This window comes from Pipra filicauda, unplaced genomic scaffold (assembly GCF_003945595.2).
Source record: "Pipra filicauda isolate LSUMZ 115617 unplaced genomic scaffold, ASM394559v2 scaffold147_size4022426_pilon, whole genome shotgun sequence".
NCBI lineage: Eukaryota > Metazoa > Chordata > Aves > Passeriformes > Pipridae > Pipra > Pipra filicauda.
Genome location: NW_024103962.1, coordinates 1,355,695 through 1,376,097, shown reverse-complemented (window position 1 = coordinate 1,376,097; position 20,403 = coordinate 1,355,695). Strand labels below are relative to the sequence as shown.

The following is a 20,403-nucleotide window of genomic DNA, read 5'->3' as shown; positions in this document are numbered from 1 at the left end:
ATTGACCAAGATACGTGCTTCTTTCATCAGACAGCCAATGTTACTTTAAGCAAAAACAAGTTCAACCCACAGACTAACAGGGCTGCTCTAGTGACTTCTCTAGAAAGCTGGTGGTAAGCATTGCAATTATGCCTTTCCAGCTACAATTTCATAAGAAAATAACCCTCTGTCTGTAAAATATCACTAGGACTCAATAATAAATTCCACACTTGCATCAGAGGGCAAAGCTTAGGTCCCTGAAGAGACAGAGGCTTACTCATCCCTGATGAACACCTCATTAACTTCCCTTGTCATTTCATTGCACATTCCATACTCTCAATTTTACTGAACCTCCACCTTGCCCTAACTGGAACATTTGCTAACTTCATCCTAACTGTATTCTAAATTTGCCAGGGAATACAACTTACCCTTCATCCTCCATCTGTGATCATTGTTAATGCCCCATTTCTTTCTACAGCTTTGGATCAGAACAAGGTCTCCACCAAATCAGAAAGCACTTGCCATCAGCAGAAAGACAGGCACCCATTTGTGGAGAATCCACAGCAGTCACTTAAAATATTCTTACAGAAGTGTGTGGGTTTAAAACTGCACATTTGGAAACCCAGAAAACTGTAATTGCAAATAATTACAACTTGAATTCATTAGCATTTTGCATACATAAATATTGGATGCATAAGAAGTCATACAGATTGTAGAATTTTTTTTTTTAAGAAGCTATTTTTAAAAGCCCAACCTACCACATTCCATCCCAAACTCATGCTATTTCTGTGGCTTCTTGGAAGGTAGGTAAGTACCAAAACGGTAGCAGCCCTCTAATGTGGAAAATACCTTCTGCTCCAGAAGAACCCAGATACAAAATAAGGGCTTCTGTGTAGAGAAGTCCTTGAATTCCAAATGTCTTACACCAGTCTGTGCAGCAGGGAAACTGCTGTAGATGTCAGGATCAAAACCGCACACTCCAAATCTATCAGCCCTTTTTTTTCACGTCCTAGGATGGTGGTTTTTCAACATTTATTGATCAGAGTGATCTTATATCTGTGAAAAGCAACCTCAGGATCACTTGTGCAGTGTTGCTGCAATCATTTTCACGTACAACCAATAATGGTTAGGTTAAACCTCCAACATTCATTTTCTGTTCAAAATTTTTTTTACCTTTTCAGCTTGTCTTCACTCTTCAGAAAGAAATGAGAGACCTGGCTATCCTAGACAAAGAGAAGACTGAGGTTCTCAATGACATCTATGCCTCAGTCTTCAATGGCAAGTGCTCTGGTCATACTGCCCAAGTTGAGAAAGGCAAATGCAGGGGCTGGGAGAATGAAGACCCTAAGCCCACAGTAGGAGAGGATCAGTTTCAAGATCATCTAAGGAACCTGAATATGCACAAGTCCATGGGACCTGATGAGATTCATCCATGGGACCAGAGGGAGCTGGCAGACAAAGTTGCTAAGCCACTATCCATCATATTTGAAAAATCATGGCAGTCAGGTGAAGTCCCTGATGACTGGAAAAAGGGAAGTATTTTTAAAAAGGGGGAAGTGGAAAACCTGGGGAACTACAGACCAGTCAGTCCCGCCTCTGTGCCAGGCAAGATCATGGAGCAGATTCTCCTGGAAATTGTGCTAAGGTACATAGAAAACAAAGAGGTGACTGGTAACAGATAACGTCTTTTTAAAGGAGAAATCATGCCTGAGAAATTTGGTGACCTTCTACGACAAGACTACAGTATTGGTGGATAGGGGCAGAGCAACTGTCACTGTCTACCTGAACTTATGCAAAGCATTTGATGCTGTCCCACACAAAATCCTTGTCTCCAAGTTGAAGAGACACGGATTTGATGGATGGACCACGTGGTGGAGAAAGAACTGGCTGGATGGCTGCACACAAAGAGTTGTGGTCAATGCCTCATTGTCCACATGGAGACCAGTGAGAAGTGGTGTCCCTCAGGGATCAGTACTGGGGCTAATACTATTCAACATCTTTGCTGGCAAAATGCACACATCTCAGTGGGCACACTGAGCAAATTTGCTGACGACACCAAGCTTTGTGGTGTGGTCAACACACTGGAGGGAAGGGATGGCATCCAGAGGGACCTTGATGGGCTTGATAGGTGGACTGATGCAAACCTCACGAAGTTCAACAAAGCAAAGTGCAAGGTCCTACACCTGGGTCGTGGCAATCCCAGACACACCTACAGGTTGAGTGGAGAAATGATTGAGAGCAGCCCTGTGGAGGAAGACTTGGAGATAGTGATTGATGAAAAACTCAACGTGAGCTGGCAATGTGCATTTGCAGCCCAGAAAGCTAATGGAATCCTGGGTTGCATCAAAGGGAATGTGGCCAGAAGGTCGAAGGACATGATTCTCCACCTCTACTCTGCTCTTGTGAGACCCCACCTGCAGTGTACAGTTCCGATGCCCCCAATATAAAAAGGACATGAAACTGTTGGAGCACGTTCTGAGGGGAACCACAAAGTTGATGAGAGGACTGGAGCACCTCCCTTTGAAGACAGGTTGAGAAAGGTTCATCCTGGAGAACGGGAAGTTGTGTGGAGACCTCACAGTAACCTTCCAGTATCTGAAGGGGGACTAGAAGAAAGCCAGAGAGGGACTCTTTGTCAGGAACTGTAGTAATAGGACAAGGAATAATGAGTACAAATTGAAAAAGGGGCAATTTAGGTTAGATATTAGGAAGAAATTATTTACTGTGAGGATGGTTAGATGCTGGAATAGTTTGCCTAGGGAGGTTGTGCATGCTCTAACCCTGGCAGTATTCAAGGCCAGGTTGGATAAGGCATTCTATGATTAACGAAATAAGTAGGTACATGAACAACTGGAGAATCAAACACGGCCTAGAACCGCAGGTGGTAGATACTTGATATTGATGCTAAGAACACCAAAGGAGCAGGCAAAACCCAGCAGCGCCAAGTAGGAAGACACCCCCCCTGCATCTGCAAAGAGCTCACCCAGATGCAGCCAAGATCCTTGTCTGCTACCTCAGAGTTATGGACTCTAAATTCACTCCAAAAATAAGAAATGCAAGGCTGTTCACAGAAGAAAAGCTTTTGAGTGTTGGTTCCCATTTCTTCTAAATACATACAAAAATTTGCATCGTTAACAAGCTCACACATTGAGAACAGACTTCACTCATACAAAGGTCTTAAAATTATCCAAACTGACACAAGTTCCGTATTACTAATATACATCAAGCTTAGAACAACAGGTTTATTTAAAAATACACTTTATTTACAAGACATTCAAAATTCATTTTGAAAAAAATATAGCTATACATAAAACTTTAAATTTTTCACTAATGGTTAATAAAACCATAGTGAGATTTACAATTCATTGATTCAGTAATCACGGAAATTACATCTTGGCACATTAAGTCATATAATGAACAGAAAAACTGGAGGAAACTTTTAAGCAACATAACTCCATAAATGTAACAATTTTGTACAGCAACATCCTCGCAACAAGGTGTCACTGTTCAAATAAAGTATTTAACATAGAAAGTGCTTCCACTGTACAGCAGAGTAAAGAGAACTTACAGGAATGTTCATAGCTTTTGAATGATCTTCTACCTATTTTCTAATTAGCGATCCAAGCTTTCCCCCAGGATATTAATGAATGACCAGTGAACCCCCATGATTTCACTATACCTTCCCAGGTTTAGAAACCAACCTTTTTAGAAAGTTGATTCAGGTAGAGTGTTTATAAAGAATTTAAGTATATATAAATGCATATGTTCACATCTCAGGACGACTACTACTCAGACAACAATTCTACACAGATCACAGGATACAAAATAGTCCTTATAGCTCACATAATAGCTCACATCAAGCCATCCATAGACCTTGGGTGGTAAACTTCACTTTGGGGAAAATTCAGGTGCTGGCATATTCCCTTCAAAGTTCAGAATAAAAGGGAGTATTCAGGACAATAAGTGTTATTAATCAGGAATGGAAGAGGGAAAGAACAGGAAAAACTAAAGGTCAAAAAGTGGTTTGCAATGGTAAGGTGTGTCACATAGGAAAACCAGAAAGAGGGTGAATTTGAATAGAATGGAGTGCAGAAATTTAACCAGTGCATAAAAGAGGTATTCTTAAACTGTATTATAAGTACACCACCATGACCAGAGGGCTAGCAAAACCATCCTGCTTTTATTGAGGAAACAAAATAAGAAAAACATTAATAGGAAAAAACCACAGAACTATGAGTCGGAGTAAGTATTGAAAAGAACACAAGGAAAATGAAGTCAACTAAAAACTTGGCAAGACAAAAGCAATACTCCTAAAAATTGCAGCAGTTATTTTTCTTTACACTGAAGAACAAAGGCAAGACCTGCATTCAGAGAGTTACGAAAGAAGGAAAAATTAACAATCAAATCGGCACTTTTGGCACATATGAAAAGGTGACAAAGAATTGATTCACTTTAGAAAAAGGCACACAACTGATGAAGGCCCATAAACTGCTTTTGCTTTTGCATTCAGTGTCATGTTAACTTATTCCAGATTTCACTTTTACTCCAGAGCGATCTGGTAAGGTTACCGAATGTTTCGCTGTCATACAACTAGGTCACAGGTATGACTGGTTATGGGTCAGAGGGTCACATTAGCTGGACAATCAGTTGAAAGTCAAACATAATTTAAGCAGATTTCCTTTGCTACAGGCAGTGATGGGCAGAAACGGACAACCACTGCAAGAGAACCCAGATGCCATAACGAGACAATTGTAAGGCAGTACTTGAAGAGGACACAGTAGCGCAATCAATCAGGGAGGGAAATAAAGCAATTAAGCTAAAGAGGCCAGAACAGAGATTTTATGACAATGCAGTGGATTACAAAACTGAATGTAAAACTACTGCCCATAGATACAGGCAGATACTGAAATATACTGTATTTCAAAATGAGGGAAGACTACTCCAAGAGAATGAGAAGAGATATGCCAAGAACTGAAGGGAAATAAGCCAATACAACATACACACGGGAATTAAGTCTTCTATAGAATTAGAGAGGGGCCACCCAGTACAGCCTAGTTGTGACACACTTAGAAGAGACGAGAAAAATATTTTGTTGTGGGACTCAAATGAAGGCAAAGATGTGGTCAGAAACCTACACAAAAAAAAAAAAAGCAATGTTCATCTCATAAATAACATAACTCTGTTGGTTTTGCTTGCTTAACTAATAAAGCAAATTTAAAATCTGCTTGTTTTCTAGACCTGAAGATTTGTATAATCCCTGGTATTTTCCCATTTATTCACAGGCAACAATTACAGTCCATTCAATCAGACAAGAAAAAAAAAAAGCCTAAGAATGTTACTTCATTGTATTTTCAGACTTCAACACTTTCAAAAGTTTAGAAAATACATAACCATGGTTTTAACAAATACTAGAAGAATAAAGATGGTCCATTTTGTCAAATGCTCCAACATCACACATACAAGGTTTTTTTAATCCCAGAGTAAATACTGCCATTCCAGTTTTCAAACATTTAATAAAATATATATATATTTTAAAAATTACCTGATTTAAGACACAAATGCATAATTATGAAAGAGTGCTTGTTTTAGAGGATATCTGGAAGTAACTTCTCCTTAGACTTTGTTGTTATTTTAGGAGCTTTCCATTCTGGTTCTCAGAAACCATATAAATGTATTTGTTATTTACATCTAAACCTCATCATTTAAACACCATCATAGATGAAAAGAAGGAAAAAAAAAAGAACAGAAGAAAGGGCTGTCTTACTTTATGCCACATGCTTTTAAAAGACAGAGCAATTCTTACAATGTTTCCTGATTTACATTAATTCGTGCAATAACTGCCAAGCAGGATCCTGCTGCTGCCAACGGAAGCAAACAGGTCAGAGGATCAAGCTTTTAATTATATTAACAAATGTTAATTTATATAATAAAAATCTATAATAAAAGGCTCTGAAACATATTAATTCACCCAAGAATCTGTTCAAAAGGGACAGGTAACTACAAATCTAGAAATGTGCTATTTAGACTGCAAACACTGCTTCAGTAAATACTATTTTCCAAGCAGCAAAATATCCTGCTGTGTGTTTTAATATTCATTGAATTAATGCAATCATCTTTATTAATGTGAAGTTGGCTGCTTCTAAACCAGCCTTACAGGGAGGTCCCGGTATTGTCCCAGCCCAGGTATGAAATCAATTTGCTCTTTCTGTTAAGGTGTCGCTGAGGTAAAGACAGCACTATTTTATAAAGGTGTCCCCATGAATAAATGGATAAAATAGCCTGTCCAGGCCACACAGACCATTGAAAGGCTGCTTTTGAAGCAAAGTGTATTTGAAAGCTTCTGGATCCGACCTGAACGGCCAGGGAGGCTGAGCACTACACTCAGTGTGGATTAGGTAGTGGATCTCCTCTCCCAGAAACATGGAGAGCACACCTGACCTAAACCCAACACTGGTGACAGAGCACATCACCTTGTTTTCCTTAGAGGACCCCTGCATGCCTTCAGAAAAGAACAAGCAGCAAAAAGACAATGAACTGCTTCACTAAATTCACTTCGAGATACACCTTTGGGCAGGGGGAGGAAGGGCAGGGCAGAGGGGAGGGCTCAGACCTTTAAAGGCAGACAACAAGAAATAATTAAGACTAAACTAGGAACAATTCCCTGGTTTAATTTTTTTTTTAAAGCTCCCTCTAAGTGATAATACTGCATACAAGACTTAAAGGTACTTCCTTAATTAATACAATTATGTCTTAATTAATAAATTATGTCTTAATAATAGAATTGCAGAATTTTAACTGTTTATAATAAACACATTAGCTTATTTATTCAGCATGAATGACAACAGACACTCAGTGTTAAAGATAATGCAATCATCCCACACAGTGATAAAGTAAGACCATGGTTCTTAAAACTTCTGTTGTCAGAAGGAAAAAAATATTTAAAAAGACTGAGTTGTACAATCATAATGGTGAACAAGATAAAAGTGAATTGGATGACTGCCTACATTTCCATTTGCTAGAATCAGTGCAGACAACATCAGTAGGTATTTATTTGCTTTCATGATAAGCAGTCATGAGCACACTCATCTGTAATTAGGCTGGGACTCCAGTATTACTATTAGAGAAGCAAGACCAGCTTCTGCTCTGTCCCTAAATACAGGAGTCAATCAAGAAAACAATGCAAGTCAAAATTCCTGAGTGCTTCCCCTTAGACACACTTAATTTCATTCACAAACCCCACTGGCCAGGAGCACAAGTGTTACTGTAAAACATGAAAAAATGGGGTTTAAGGACCAGCAAAGCATCTTTACTGAAGTCCTTCATAAATATACAGTACTTCAGCCCAATACAATCATTAACTGGCCTCGGTGCTTTGAAGAAACAGCTCACTTCAGCAGGAAAGGCCAGAGTTTCATTCCCAGTGCCACTGGCCATGAACTGCAAACATCAGTGCAGACAGCGAGCAAGACACTCCATCCACTCTAAGAACAGGAATTCACCCTTATTTTGGTGGCAAACTGGGTAAGGCTGTATCAGAAAAATCTTAGATGAATGCAACAGCCTTGGTGGAAATCTTAATCCTTATTTCAGATACAAGGGGTTTTTAGGTGTATTTTGGTTTACAGCTAAAGCACAGAAATCTTTTTGCCACACCAACTTCAGCTACAACCACCAATGACCCCATTCACAGGCATGATACGTTTGTTCTGTGAAAACATGATGCAGACTAGAGGGAGCTGCCTAAAACCGTGTACTGCTCGCCTGTGATTTGTCATCAGAAATGTCACAATTTTTCAGGCTGTCCTCTGCTGCCGGGTCTTCGATTGGGATTTCAATGTCACTTTTACTTGAACCATTGTCTTTGTGCCCTGCAGAAATGTAACTGTTGTTTTTCTCTGTGTAGCCATTAGTTTTAGCCCGGGGGGGCTCCCTCTGACTGCAGCACAGCTGAGGGTCACAAGCTTTTGAGATGCAGGGCGAGCTGCACAGTAGCTGGGAGGTCTTGTGGTCAACATACTCTGGCTGGATGGTCACAGAATGGACCCCTGCTTCATGGAAAATCTCCCGTATTTTGTAAGCAGCGTCTTGGTAATTGGCAGGGGTTTGGCACTTGACATGAAGAGTGGCAATATTCTTCCCACTTGCAAGCTCCCAAACATGTACCTCATGAAGGCTGCTAACTCCTGGTACACGAGCTAGTCTGTCAGCTGGAAGACATAAGAAAAAGGTATTAGAGGCTTTGGTGTACTGGCTAATTATCCACTGTCCCATTTGGCACCCCATCCAAAAGCAGCAGTATCCAAACTATCATTTTAGAAGAGATATACTTGATAAAACATGTTTACTCCCAGCTGCCTTCAGTTCAGCCTCCAGATGACTGCATGAACAGGCCACCTCTCCTTTTGGGTTCACCCTTTCCTCAGGCAATTTACCATTTACCAACTGTTCATACAGGAAATGTTAGAGCACCAATTCCTCCATCAAGACCCCATATCTTCTGCTTTCTTTCCATCCTGAGCATGATGGAATTTCAGAAATACCTAGTGCTACCCCACAATTGACCAGTGTGAACAGCACCTTAGAGTTACAAAATAAACCAACCTTAATGGAAATTTCTCAGCTGTTTTGGAAGCCTTTAGGAAGAAGCCACTACAGGGTTGGGAAATATTGTAACTCAATGTCGTTTCTTTCACAAACAACCCATACAAAGCATTAACAGCTCAAGACCTGGTATTTTTGATGTATTGTTGGAGTACCACATTCTCAAAATGCATGCTTTAACTAATCCAGAGAGATTTGAGTCATGTTGCTAGGACACAGGCATGTGACTATTTCTCACAGTTCTTGAGCATTTGGAGCTATTATGAGTAAATAATCCAAACCTGTCATTCCACAAATAACATATGCATTGAAATATATCATTAAAATTAACAGCATTTCAACAACAAACTTGACTTACTCAGTACTTGTATATTAACACCTTTGGGGACCATCTGCAACAAAATAGTTGAGGTCTCCTTGATAAGTGGGAATGCAGAAGACAAGATGATGATCACCATAACTATTGTCAAGCTTGGATCAATGTAGCACTGCCAATTACACGCAGCATCCCCCAGAGGACGTACATAGAAGATAGTAGCAGTAACTACCACGACCACAGATCCAAGTGCATCTCCCATAACATGCAAAAGAACACCTGAAACAAATGGCACAATTTCCATTAGTGGGGTGGTTTTGGTTTCTTTGCTTTGTTTTGGGCTTTTTAGGGGGTAGGGGGGAAACACTCCTGCATTTTTCAAGTATGTTCTAGTTGACATGAAGAATGCAAAATTCCAGGCATTAATATCATAACCAAAGTTTTCAGTAACCACTTTCAGGAAAAAACAGCAAGGGAAACACTAAATCTGAAGCATAGCTATTTAAGTAGGATGCCTTATTAAACATGTAGGGTAGGCCAGCAACTTCTGTCCAACTGCAATGCCATGGTAACATAAAATGTGTTTGCTTCAATGCCTGCAAATTTTTAAGAGATTCTGGCACATTAAATCTCAATTAAAAATTGATGACTAAATCTATCAGTTCTACCCTGGAAGCTGAGAGAGCCACAGATAACCCCCAGTAACAGTTATTCTCCCCCATCAGTTTCTATGACACTCCTGAAATCTAAAAAACTACCTAAGTAAAATCTAAGTCCAGCCTTGTGGCTCTGAATACCCTCAAACTCCAGTTTTCAGAACAAGCTTGATTACCAGTCATATTAAATCTTGTACACCAACACTACTCAGACTCAGCAAAAATCAGACTCTGGTTTGAGATCAGTCACATGGTTTAGTATGTGCCTGGACTACTCTAAATGGAGAGGAATGCTAGGTGCCTCTTTTTACATCTTTAAATACTGTTTTGCACAAAAGGCAAAGACACAAAACAGGCTCTTTAGTAGCACAAGTTTAGCTGCCCTTTAAACTACAATGACCAAAGTAGTTTTCTTGCTATGAAGTTACAAAAATCCAAGAAGTCTCTTTTTCTTCTTTGTCTTTTTATTACTTTACATAAACTTCCCTCTTCCCATCACTACTCAAACCACTCCACTTTTGTCAGTCTTTACTATTCAGACTCAGATTTCATTCCAACCCATGCCTAGTTCAGGGCATTTCTCTATATATGAAGTTAATTTCTTTGTCAATACTTCTTATTTGAGACCTATGAGAGAATAAAATGAACAATCACCTTTTAACACCCCCATGACATGTACTTTGAAGTGTTTCACTGCCATTTAATCCCTTCTTTGGGCTAGAGAAGCTGTAAAAAACTCCCCCCAAAACTCATTAACAACACAGCAAAGAGTTTGGACTCTTCGGTGATGCTGGATACTGGATTAGCCCTAGAATTGTGCCTGTGCTGCTGTTTCTTCACAGTTCTGGACACACACACCTTGATTTGTGCGAGGCAACAACCTCTGGAGTTCCTCCAAATCACTTGGGTCAGATAAGAAAGTACAAGCTTCTAGTGAGTCCGACTCTTTCTGCTAGAGTCAGGCATGTTCTGCCCCATTTGGCAGACTTCCACAGGGTTTTACTCCTCCTAACAGTGTTGCAGTGTTTTCTTTTCATTTACAAATAATCTCAATTCAGCATGGGCTATCAACTATTGCACTAGCAAGAGGGACAGGCAGGATGCAATTGCCAAGGCAACTAACCAAAGAGAACAGTTTATAAAGAACAGGAAAATGTTTCAGAAAGTCTTCTTTTGAGTTAAGAAAAAAGTAAGTATGTCAGAATTTTGAGGAATTATTAGCTGAGAATACAGAATTTGGAAAATGCTTATGTTACACTAATAATGTCAATAATATGTACACCCTGGTAATACATCAATAATGAGGGCCTAGGCAGAAATGAACCCATTTCCCTATCAAACCCCAAAAGCTACAATTATAAGCTAGAAATGAAGATTAATTTTTACTAAATAAAGTATTAATAGTGGTATGTTAAGCATGGTAAGATCACAGTTTCCAACAGCTTGTGTTGGAAAGTCTGAATTACCCTGCATATGCTCAAGAAGTAAAAGGAATAATTTCACACTGCAATAATTAATCCTGTCAGGCAGAATTTGTGGATTCCTGTTCCTACCACTTCTAAAATCAAGGAAGCCATTCCTCTAACAATCCATTTTGTCCAGCCATGTTTTTCAGGGAGGCTCCAATTCTACAACATAAGAATTTTTTGCCAAGTGATTATAAACTAAGTATAGCTATGTAACTAACTTCAAAAGAAAAACATAAATGTTGAATCAGAATTTTAAAGACACATATCTGTAGCATTGGTTACAGAAGCAATGAATATTTGTAAGGACAATAAAGACTGATTTCGTAAAAACTACATATCAAAGTATTACTTACAAAAATTTCTCTTTTTAAAAATGAAAGATGACAGCTATTTTAAAACAACTGTTTTAAAATATCCTTATCCTTCAGACATTTTTGAAAGTTTCCAGCATCATTATACCCAGGCACTGTGGTTCAGGCAAGCAAGGCCTTCTCTAAAGGAATTTCTTATCCTTCTCTCCTCATCCCCAGAATAAGTTTGCTTATTCTGCTGCAATAATCTTACCATTATAATGCCATAATATTCAGTGACACCGATTTCTAGACATCCAGGCAAGTGTTGTGGCTCTAGCACATGGTTTGATTTTCCAAAGCATCTTGCCTTATAGATGCATTCTGTAGCTCTGAAAACACTTTTGAAAGACAGGTAGACAGACACACACACACACACACACACACTAAAAAAACCCCAGCAAACCCAGGTGCCTGACTGCCACGTCGATCTCTTAAGCAGAATTCACACAATGCAAATTTACACAACCTTGGAGGAATATCAGATGTTGATACATGACCATAAGAAGCCTGAACTACTATCCTGTCAGGTTTCTGACAGCCCTTTCCCTGGGGACAAACTCAATGTTTCATATATTCAAAGACATCTGCATTTGGCTCTGCTCAGAGTACCTATATAGACATGTATACATAGAAACACCTACACAGACAGGGAGTGACACGTGGGTAATTTATTCCTAGAAGTAGCTATAGTATTTCGCTCCACAGATTCCCAGAGACCTGCCAAATTACAACATAAGACGGCTGATCCTGTCCCAGACTTTTCCAGGAATGGGTTCACAGTTCAAGGACCTGGAAAAACACGGTGCTGCAGCACCATTTTCGGAACTTTTTTCCTTGTGCTGACAGCAAAACATTATCAATCTTGGAATTTAAAAGAAATTCTGTTTTCTGCTGAAAAGCATTTTAAAGTTGAAAACTGCTCACCTACTACAGCTGTGACACTCAAAGATGCTCCTCATAGCTACCTGCGTTACCTTCCTGTAAAGCCTCTACTGACTTGAGCTTAGTGCAATAGGGTTTGTATCCTTTCCAAAATGTTTGGCTGCACTCTTCTAAAGAATAAAAATCAAAATGTGAGCACACTCAGAGACAAATCGGCATGACACTATTTTGTTACTACCTCTACTATCTCATACAACCAAAACCTTTCTGCTGAAGATAACCAGATCCAATTACATAGAAGAGTCCTGGGCTTTTGCTCCCTTTCTTACTGATAATTTGGGAAGGGGGGGGAGGAATCTGAAATGCAAACCATAAAGTGTTTTAAGCTAATATAACATTAGCAGTATATTCCCATGCCATACCTCTGATGTTCAAGGCTTCAGACTTTTTCTCTTTTTTCTTCTCAGACCCCTCTTCAGGGCTTTTTTGGTCATTTGGTGAATCACCTGCATTCAAAGAAGAAACGCTGTGTTGTGTATAAGTTCTACAAACAGAAAAAACATCAACCTTCTCAAAACCAACTTCTTTCAAAGATGACAAGAAGAAAACAACCAAGCCAAAACATTTCCTATGCAGCCCTCTGAGCAACGCCTCCTTCCCCCATCCCGCGGAGACGCCCAGCAGGCCAGTGTAAAGTACAAGGTGAAAGAGGCGGCGGGTGTCTGAATGAGCTTAGTGAAACCCCACAGGGCCCACGGGTGGCTCTGGGGCTCTGAAAGGGCCCAGAGGATGGGTCCAACAGCTCGGCGAGTCCCGAGGGCAAACGAGATGGAGGGATGGAATGGGGAGGGATGCAGAAGCGGGGGGTGAGGGATGCGGAGAGGTGAGGGACACGAGAGAAAGGCGAAGATGCAGCCGAAAGGCACCTGCTTCAGCCGCCTCCCCCTCCGGCGTGCCCCCGGGCACATCCCGGAGCTCAGCGGCGGCGGGCGGCGGGGCGGGCGGGCGGCGGCGGCAGCAGGCGCCCCAGTCCTGAAAGACGAGGAGCCCCACGACGTTGACGGCGAGGCCGAGGGTGCCGACGATAAGCACCAGCTGGGCGTCGTCGATGGGCTCGGGCCGGGCGAGGCGCAGGACGGAGTCCACGAGGATGGTGAAGCAGAGGGCGGTGAGGAAGACGGCGTTGCTGAGGGCTCCCACCGCCTCGGCGCGGCTGTAGCCGTAGGTGGCGCGGGGCCCGCGGCGGCTGCGGCGGGCGATGCGCCCCGTGGAGAGCCCCACGCAGAGGGAAATGAGGTCCGAGAGCATGTTGAAGGAGTCGGACACCAGCGCGATGGAGTTGCCCAGGTAGCCGGACACCAGCTCGGCCACGAAGAAGCCGACAGTGAGCACCAGCATGAAGATGAGGCGGCACGTCTTCCCCGAGTACCGCCCCATGGCGGTGGTGCGCTGCCCGCGGGTCCCGCTCCGCGCTACCGCCGGGACATCGCCGCCGCCGCCGGCCCGCAATAAGTGCGGGCGGCCCGGGCCGCGCCACCGCACACGGGCCCGCCCGCGGCCCGGCCCCGCCACACGGCACCGCCCCGGCCCCGCCCCGGCCCCGCCGGGCCTCGGGAGCTGCCGCGGGGGGCACGAAATCAGCCAGACACGGAATAAATAGGAAAAAGAGATGGGCCGCGGGCAGGCGCGGAGCTGGCGCGGTGACTGGCGAAGGGCCCTGTCGGGTGGGCAAAGTCACTCAGTGCTGCCCTGCCTGCGCTCCCACCATCCAGAGACGGTGAAGTCCCAGTGATGGATCCAATAATTATGCTCCTTTGGTGCTTTATTGGTGGCTTCAGTGCCAAATCAAAGGACAGAGTGCCATCTACTGAGCCAGCTCATTTCCGGCCACCAGCCTTTAAAAAGGTGTGTCAAAAACCCAATCGAGTCCTGGGTTGCATCAAAAGGAGCGTGGCCAGAAGATTGAAGAAGGTGATTCTCCCCTTCTGCTCTTTTGAGACCCCACCTGCAGTAGTGTGTACAGTTTTGGTGCCCGCAACATAAGAAGGACATGGAACTGTTGGAGCAAGTCCTCAGGTGGGCCACCAAGTTGATTAGGGGACTGGAGCACCTCCCCTACAAAGACAAGCTGAGAAAGTTGAGGCTGTTCAGCCCGGAGAACGAGAGGTTGTCTGGAGACCTCACAGCAACCTTCCAGTACCTGAAGGGGCCTACAAGGGAAGCGGGAGAGGGACCCTTTGTCAGGAACTGTAGTAATAGGACCAGGAGTAATGCGTACAAATTGAAAGATGGGAAATTTAGGTTAAGTATTAGGAAGAAATTGTTTACTGGGAAGGTGGTGAGATGCTGGAATAGGTTGCTCAGAGAGGTTGTGGATGCCCCAACCCTGTCAGTGTTCAAGGCCAGATTGGATAAGGTCTTGAGCAACCTGTTCTAGTGGAAGGTGTCCCTGCACATGGCAAGGGGTTGGGACTAGATGATCTTTAAGGTCCCTTCCTACCCTTCCAGTCGTTCTATGATTCTATGAAAATAGCTCCTTATTGTGCAAAAATTTATCATCAACCTATGAGAAAAATAATTTCATGCATTTTTTAACCTACAGGATAGTCTACAAGAAGCATAATAAGCAAGTAAACCTCTATCTTGTATTTGTATTAGATTTAGATTTTTTCTTGTCGTTGTTAAAACAGTTCTTGAGAAAGTGACAGCCCTGCTTGCAAATAGAAAAGGACAGACCTGGACTACTAATACAGCATTTCAAGGTTGATGGGAACAACTGAATAATCAAAGGAGGTGATGGGAAATTAAGTCATCCTCAACTATGGAGTTCTCAATAGGAGAACTGGATCCAAAAATAATGAATAGATACATAGAATACATAAGACCTAAAGAAAATTATGTCCTTAAAATGGTATCCTGGGAGAGTTTGGAGTATTTCAGCTATGCCTGAGGCACACCAGTACAGAAGTATGACTTCAGCAGCTGCAATTCATACTTATGCATCACATCATACGTTTTACCACTTGAGAAAGCACCCATGACTATCAGATTATAAACCAGCAAGGCCAGGGAACACTATATTGTCCCACCTACCAAAGGTTCTGCAACCAGAAATTCACAGAATCACACAGAATATACTGAGTTGGAAGGGACCCACAAGAACCTCCAAGTCCAGCTCTTAGCCCTGCACAGCACCATCCTCAAGAGTCACACCATGTGCCTGAGAATATGGTCCAAATGCTTCTTGAACTCTGACAGGCTTGATGCTGTGACCACTGCCCTGGGGAGCCTGTTCCAGTGCCCAACCACCCTCTGGGGGAAGAACATTTTTCTAATATACAACCTAAACCTCCCCTGACACAACTTCAGGCCATTCCCTTGGGTCCTGTCACTGGTCACCAGAGAGAAGGGATCAGTGCCTGTCCCTCGTCTTCCCCTCACGAGGAAGTTTTAACTGCAATGAGGTCTCCCCTCAGTCTCCTCTTCTCCAGGCAGAACAGATCAAGTGACCTCAGCCACTCCTCGTACGGCTTCCCCTCAAGGCCCTTCACCATCTTCGTTGCCCTCCTTTGGACGCTCTCTAAGGGCTTAATATCTTTCTTATCCTGGGTGTCCAAAACTGCCACAATATTCAAGGTGAGGCTGCCCCAGTGCAGAGCAGAGCAGGACAAAGACCTCCCTCAACCAGCTGGCGATGCTTTGCCTGATGCCCCCCAGGACAGAGTTGGCCCTTCTGGCTGCCACAGCACTGCTGACTCATATGCAACTTGCCATCGACCAGGACCCCCACGTCCCTTTCCAATGCTCTGTTTTCCTGCATCTCATTCCGAATCCCAGGTGCAGAATCTGGCCTCCCTGCCTTCGAGGGCATCAACGGCTCCTCCCAGTTTTGTGTCGTCTGCAAACTTGCTTAGTATTCCTTCCAATCCTGGTTTCAAGTCATTTTTGAAGATGTTGAAGAGCACAGGGCCCAAGACAGAGCCCTGCAGAACCCCACTAATGACAGGTTGCCAGTTTGATGTTGCCCCAGTCAGCTGGGACCTCCTTTCCTTTCAGACTTCAGGAATTTCCTCTTTTTTCTAACTCTGAAGTTATTGCATTGTTACTGCTATTAATTGAGTTTGAGCAGTTGCTTGAATACACCTTTTGAATGAGGCCTCTCCATTTCACCTAATTCTGTGCACACAACCAAAGCCTGTCTTGCACAGAACTCAAGATTTATCTTAACCTCTGGAGTGGGTTTGAGTAGCCATTCAGAGGATAATTATCCCTCCAATGAATTAATACACACAATTCCCAGTTAACAAGAGATCCTTGTGCATGCCCTTCATATATTCAATACCCTGCAATATTCAAACTAACAAATGCATAAAAATAAGTGTATTGAAATGAACCTTACCATAAAGATAAACATAGTCATAGAAACAGATAGAGTAACTTACATCAACACACATTTCAGCTCTATAATTACAGCCAACAAGATAAGAGATTTTTAATGGTTGTGCCAAATGAAAAAGAGTATGACAAAGGCGGAACAAAGAGAAGAAAAATATGAGTTATAGGAAGTCAAATAATCAGATATAAATTTTTAAATGATGGTCTATATCTTCTTTACTATAATTAATGATAGAAAATTCTGCCTCGGGCATGTCACTTACAATGAAAAAAAGAGAATTCTCTGAGGCCGAGATCATTGCACCTGCATAGAACTGAAAAGAATTTCCAGTGGTTCTTATTTTAGGAAGACTGATAATACTGACTTATAAGCTGAAACATCATTAATCCTCCTGCACAAAATATGCATCAATGCTCTTTGGGAAAAAAAAAATAACAACTCATAGTTCTGAACTCACTTCAAAACATAAAAATATCAGTTATTTTGAAGAAATAGTGTTAAAGGTATTTTCAGCAAATAAGGGTAAATCCTCTGACATTGAACACAAATACATCTAACTCTCTAAAGATGTCAGAAGCAGTACACATTCAGAGCTTCAACTCTGAAGCTTTATCTGCTGATCCGCCAGTTTATTCCTTCTGTCAAGCTCACACGTCTCAATCTGCTTCTTATGATACAGCATCAGTCTGAAAGCCACACACTGACACACAAACAGAGCAATATTTGTGCTGAGTTAGGCAATGGGTCCACCTCTGAATTATTTCCAGTTCTCATCCACACATTTTGGAGATGAGGGAACCAAACCTGCACTGTCTTCAAAACCCAGGGCAGCCATAGATTCATACAGAGGCACAGCAAAAGTCTGACTGCCTCCTTTACTCCTTTCCCAGTACTGTAACACATTTGAATCGCTTTTGTCTTCTGAATATCTAGTGTATGTTTTTATGGAACTGGTCATTCTCTCCTGCTTTCTGTTTCTCATCTTCTGTCATAGTTAAAGCCCAGCTGGCAACTAAGTGCCATGCATCTCCTTGCTCACTCTCCCCTGCCCCCAGAGGGATGGGGAGGAGAATCAGAAAAAAACCTTATGGGTTGAGATAGGAACAATGTAATAATTGACACAAAGTAATATATAATACTAATACTATTAAAAAGAATAATTGTTGTGTGGTTTTGTTTTTTTTTTTTTAAAGAGAGATTAATAAACCCCAAAAGACCAGTGATTGGCAGCTCCTGACCAACCCCCCCAAGAATATGTACTGAGCATGACTCTCTGTGGTATGGAATATCTCTGGTAAGTTTGGGTCAGCTGTCCTGACTGTGCTCCCTCACAGCTTCTTGTGCTTCTCCTTGCTGGCAGAGCATGGGAAACTGGAAAGTCCTTGACTTAGAGTAAGCACCACTTAGCAACAACTAAAACAGCAATGTGTTATCAACACTCTTCAAATATTAATCCAAAATGCAGTTGCTATAAAGAAAATGAACTATCCCAGTCAAAAGCAGGACATCTTCAGTTCTTTATTCGTTCAGGGGCCTTTCCCTTTGCACTATGGCTGCTTAGAAGCCTCTTGGACATCAAATCTTTTGCTTGCCCCATTCTGCATACAAGCCTCCCTGTCCCTCTTCATCCAGGTATCACAATCACTTCAGGACAAAAGACTCCTAAAACTGTCAAGTGATCAAAGGTAATTATTCTCATTCAAGAAGTTGTTGTTTTCAATAACAAGAATAATTAAATTTGGTTAATCTTCAGAATAAAGTGTATGTTATCCCAGTAGCTATTTTTCACCTTGATCTTCTTCCACATAATCCAAAAAAAAGTCATAATTCTTCATGTTGGAGTCACCAACCCTGTAACCAGTGTTTTCACTCGGGCTCTTCCCCCTTTCTGGGCACTGCTGTTCTGCTTGTACCAATCCACTCGCAGTATCAGAAGATTTGTTCTCAAATCCTTTTAAAAAGGAACCATGTTTATGTTTGTTTTGCAGTGTGCTTGGTATCCTTCTGTGTTTTACACTGACTGCAGACATTCAACAATATAATGTTACAGTTACACTTTCTCATCCAGAACTGAGATTATCTGAACAAGCTACATACTATTAAACAAAACAATCAACCTAAATATCCCAGGCTCTCTGTTTCTAACTATGCTGAGTTGAAGAAATTCCTCTTAAGAGGATCAGAAAAGGTTGTCCAAGACCTTAGTTTTCTGAACTATTTGCCAACTCTAGTTTCAGCTACAATACTGCTAGAAAAGCTACAGTTTCCTCATCCCGATCAGGAACAGGAGTTGGTAAAATTCTTAAAAACTCATAAAATTATTACAAACAAGACAACTTTCCTTCTGAATCCCAAAGATGCAAAGCAGTCCTATAACCTTCAAGATCTCTGTGTGCCAAGCTTTCAGAGTACTCAGCGTACCAATTTTTAGCACCTAGCCATTGGCCAAGAGGTTGTCCCCACCTGGCCGTAAGGGGATGCTTAGGTAACAGTAAAAGCAGGGTGAGTATATATAATACTTCCTCTTAATACTCTTTTATCCTTCAAGTATTTTCTGCTCAAATGAGTTTCTGAGCTAGATGTTTCGTAGCCCTCAGTGGATTTTTCATTCATCTGCAAGTCTAGCCTTTCACACACTGATGTAGACTTCAACATTAATTAGCAACAAGTTCCTCATATCACTCTCATGGTGTGAAGAATCATAGGATGGTTTAGTTTGGAACCCCCCTACCACGAGCAGGGACATCTTCCACTAAATCAGGTTTCTCAAAGCCCCATCCAACCTGGCTGGGAACCCTTCCAAGGATGGGGGATCCGCAACATCTCTGGGCAACCTGTTCCAGTATCTCACTACCCTCACAGTCAAGAATTTCTCTAATACAAACATATCCTCTTTCAGTTTCTACCCATTACTCCTTGTCCTATCACTACATGGCCTTATAAAAAGTCCCTCTCCAGCTCTCTTTTAGATATTGAAAAGGTGTTTTAAAGTCTCTCTGGAGCCTTCTCTTCTCCAGGCTGAACAGCCCCAACTATATCAGCCTGTCACCTCTTTCTCCTTGTTTTGAACCTGAATCCTGCTAGTTTCACCTAATGTTTTCTTGTTCTTGTTTCAGAGAATGGGACAAACATTCAATGACTACTCACCCTATGCCACTCTTGGTTTTGCAGGCTTGTGTCATGCCCTCCTTAAGATATTAATTTTCAAGATGACAGGTAAAAATCTATTTAGTTCCTTCCAGAGAAGCCATTACCAGTAGGATATCTCTATAATTATGAGATGTGACAATAGTAACAGCAGTAATGATGGTAATTTTCTTCTACTACTGAATGAAAATAAATCACTCATAGCCTCGTGCTGCTGTAGAATTTGAATAGCAAAAAGAATCATAAAAATAAGGAACTAAGTATAAATGGTACCATTAAGAGAGATCACTCTTCATCCTTCTTATCAAAGTCCTGACAGAGATTACTTTTTGACCCATCATAAAAATTACTTACAAAAGACATTTCAGAAATGACCTGGAAGAAACTAAAGAATGAAAGAAACCAACGCCCACACGTTGCCATATGTGATAAAGGAGTTATGCCTCTTTAAGACTAGGGAGGAAAATATTACATTTGCACTAAAAAGCTGAGGCTGACCCTGGGCACATGACATTCAGTTCATGGCTTGAAATGCAATGGGTGGCTGTGAGAGGACCTTTCAGCTTCATTCCGAGAAGACCTGGTGACAGCCCTGAAGGCTACT

The 20,403-nt window shown here is 41.9% G+C and overlaps 1 protein-coding gene across 1 annotated transcript; it reads right to left on the bottom strand.

Moving 5' to 3' along the window:
- Positions 1–3,197: 3,197 nt before the first annotated feature.
- SLC30A10 (solute carrier family 30 member 10) lies at positions 3,198–13,766 on the bottom strand. Its single transcript, XM_027734253.2, has 4 exons — positions 13,183–13,766; positions 12,679–12,762; positions 8,939–9,175; positions 3,198–8,186 (listed from the first exon to the last, which is right to left on the bottom strand). Exons 1-4 carry the CDS (start codon positions 13,691–13,693, stop codon positions 7,720–7,722), a joined length of 1,299 nt encoding a protein of 432 aa, XP_027590054.1. The 5' UTR covers positions 13,694–13,766; the 3' UTR covers positions 3,198–7,719.
- Positions 13,767–20,403: the final 6,637 nt, after the last annotated feature.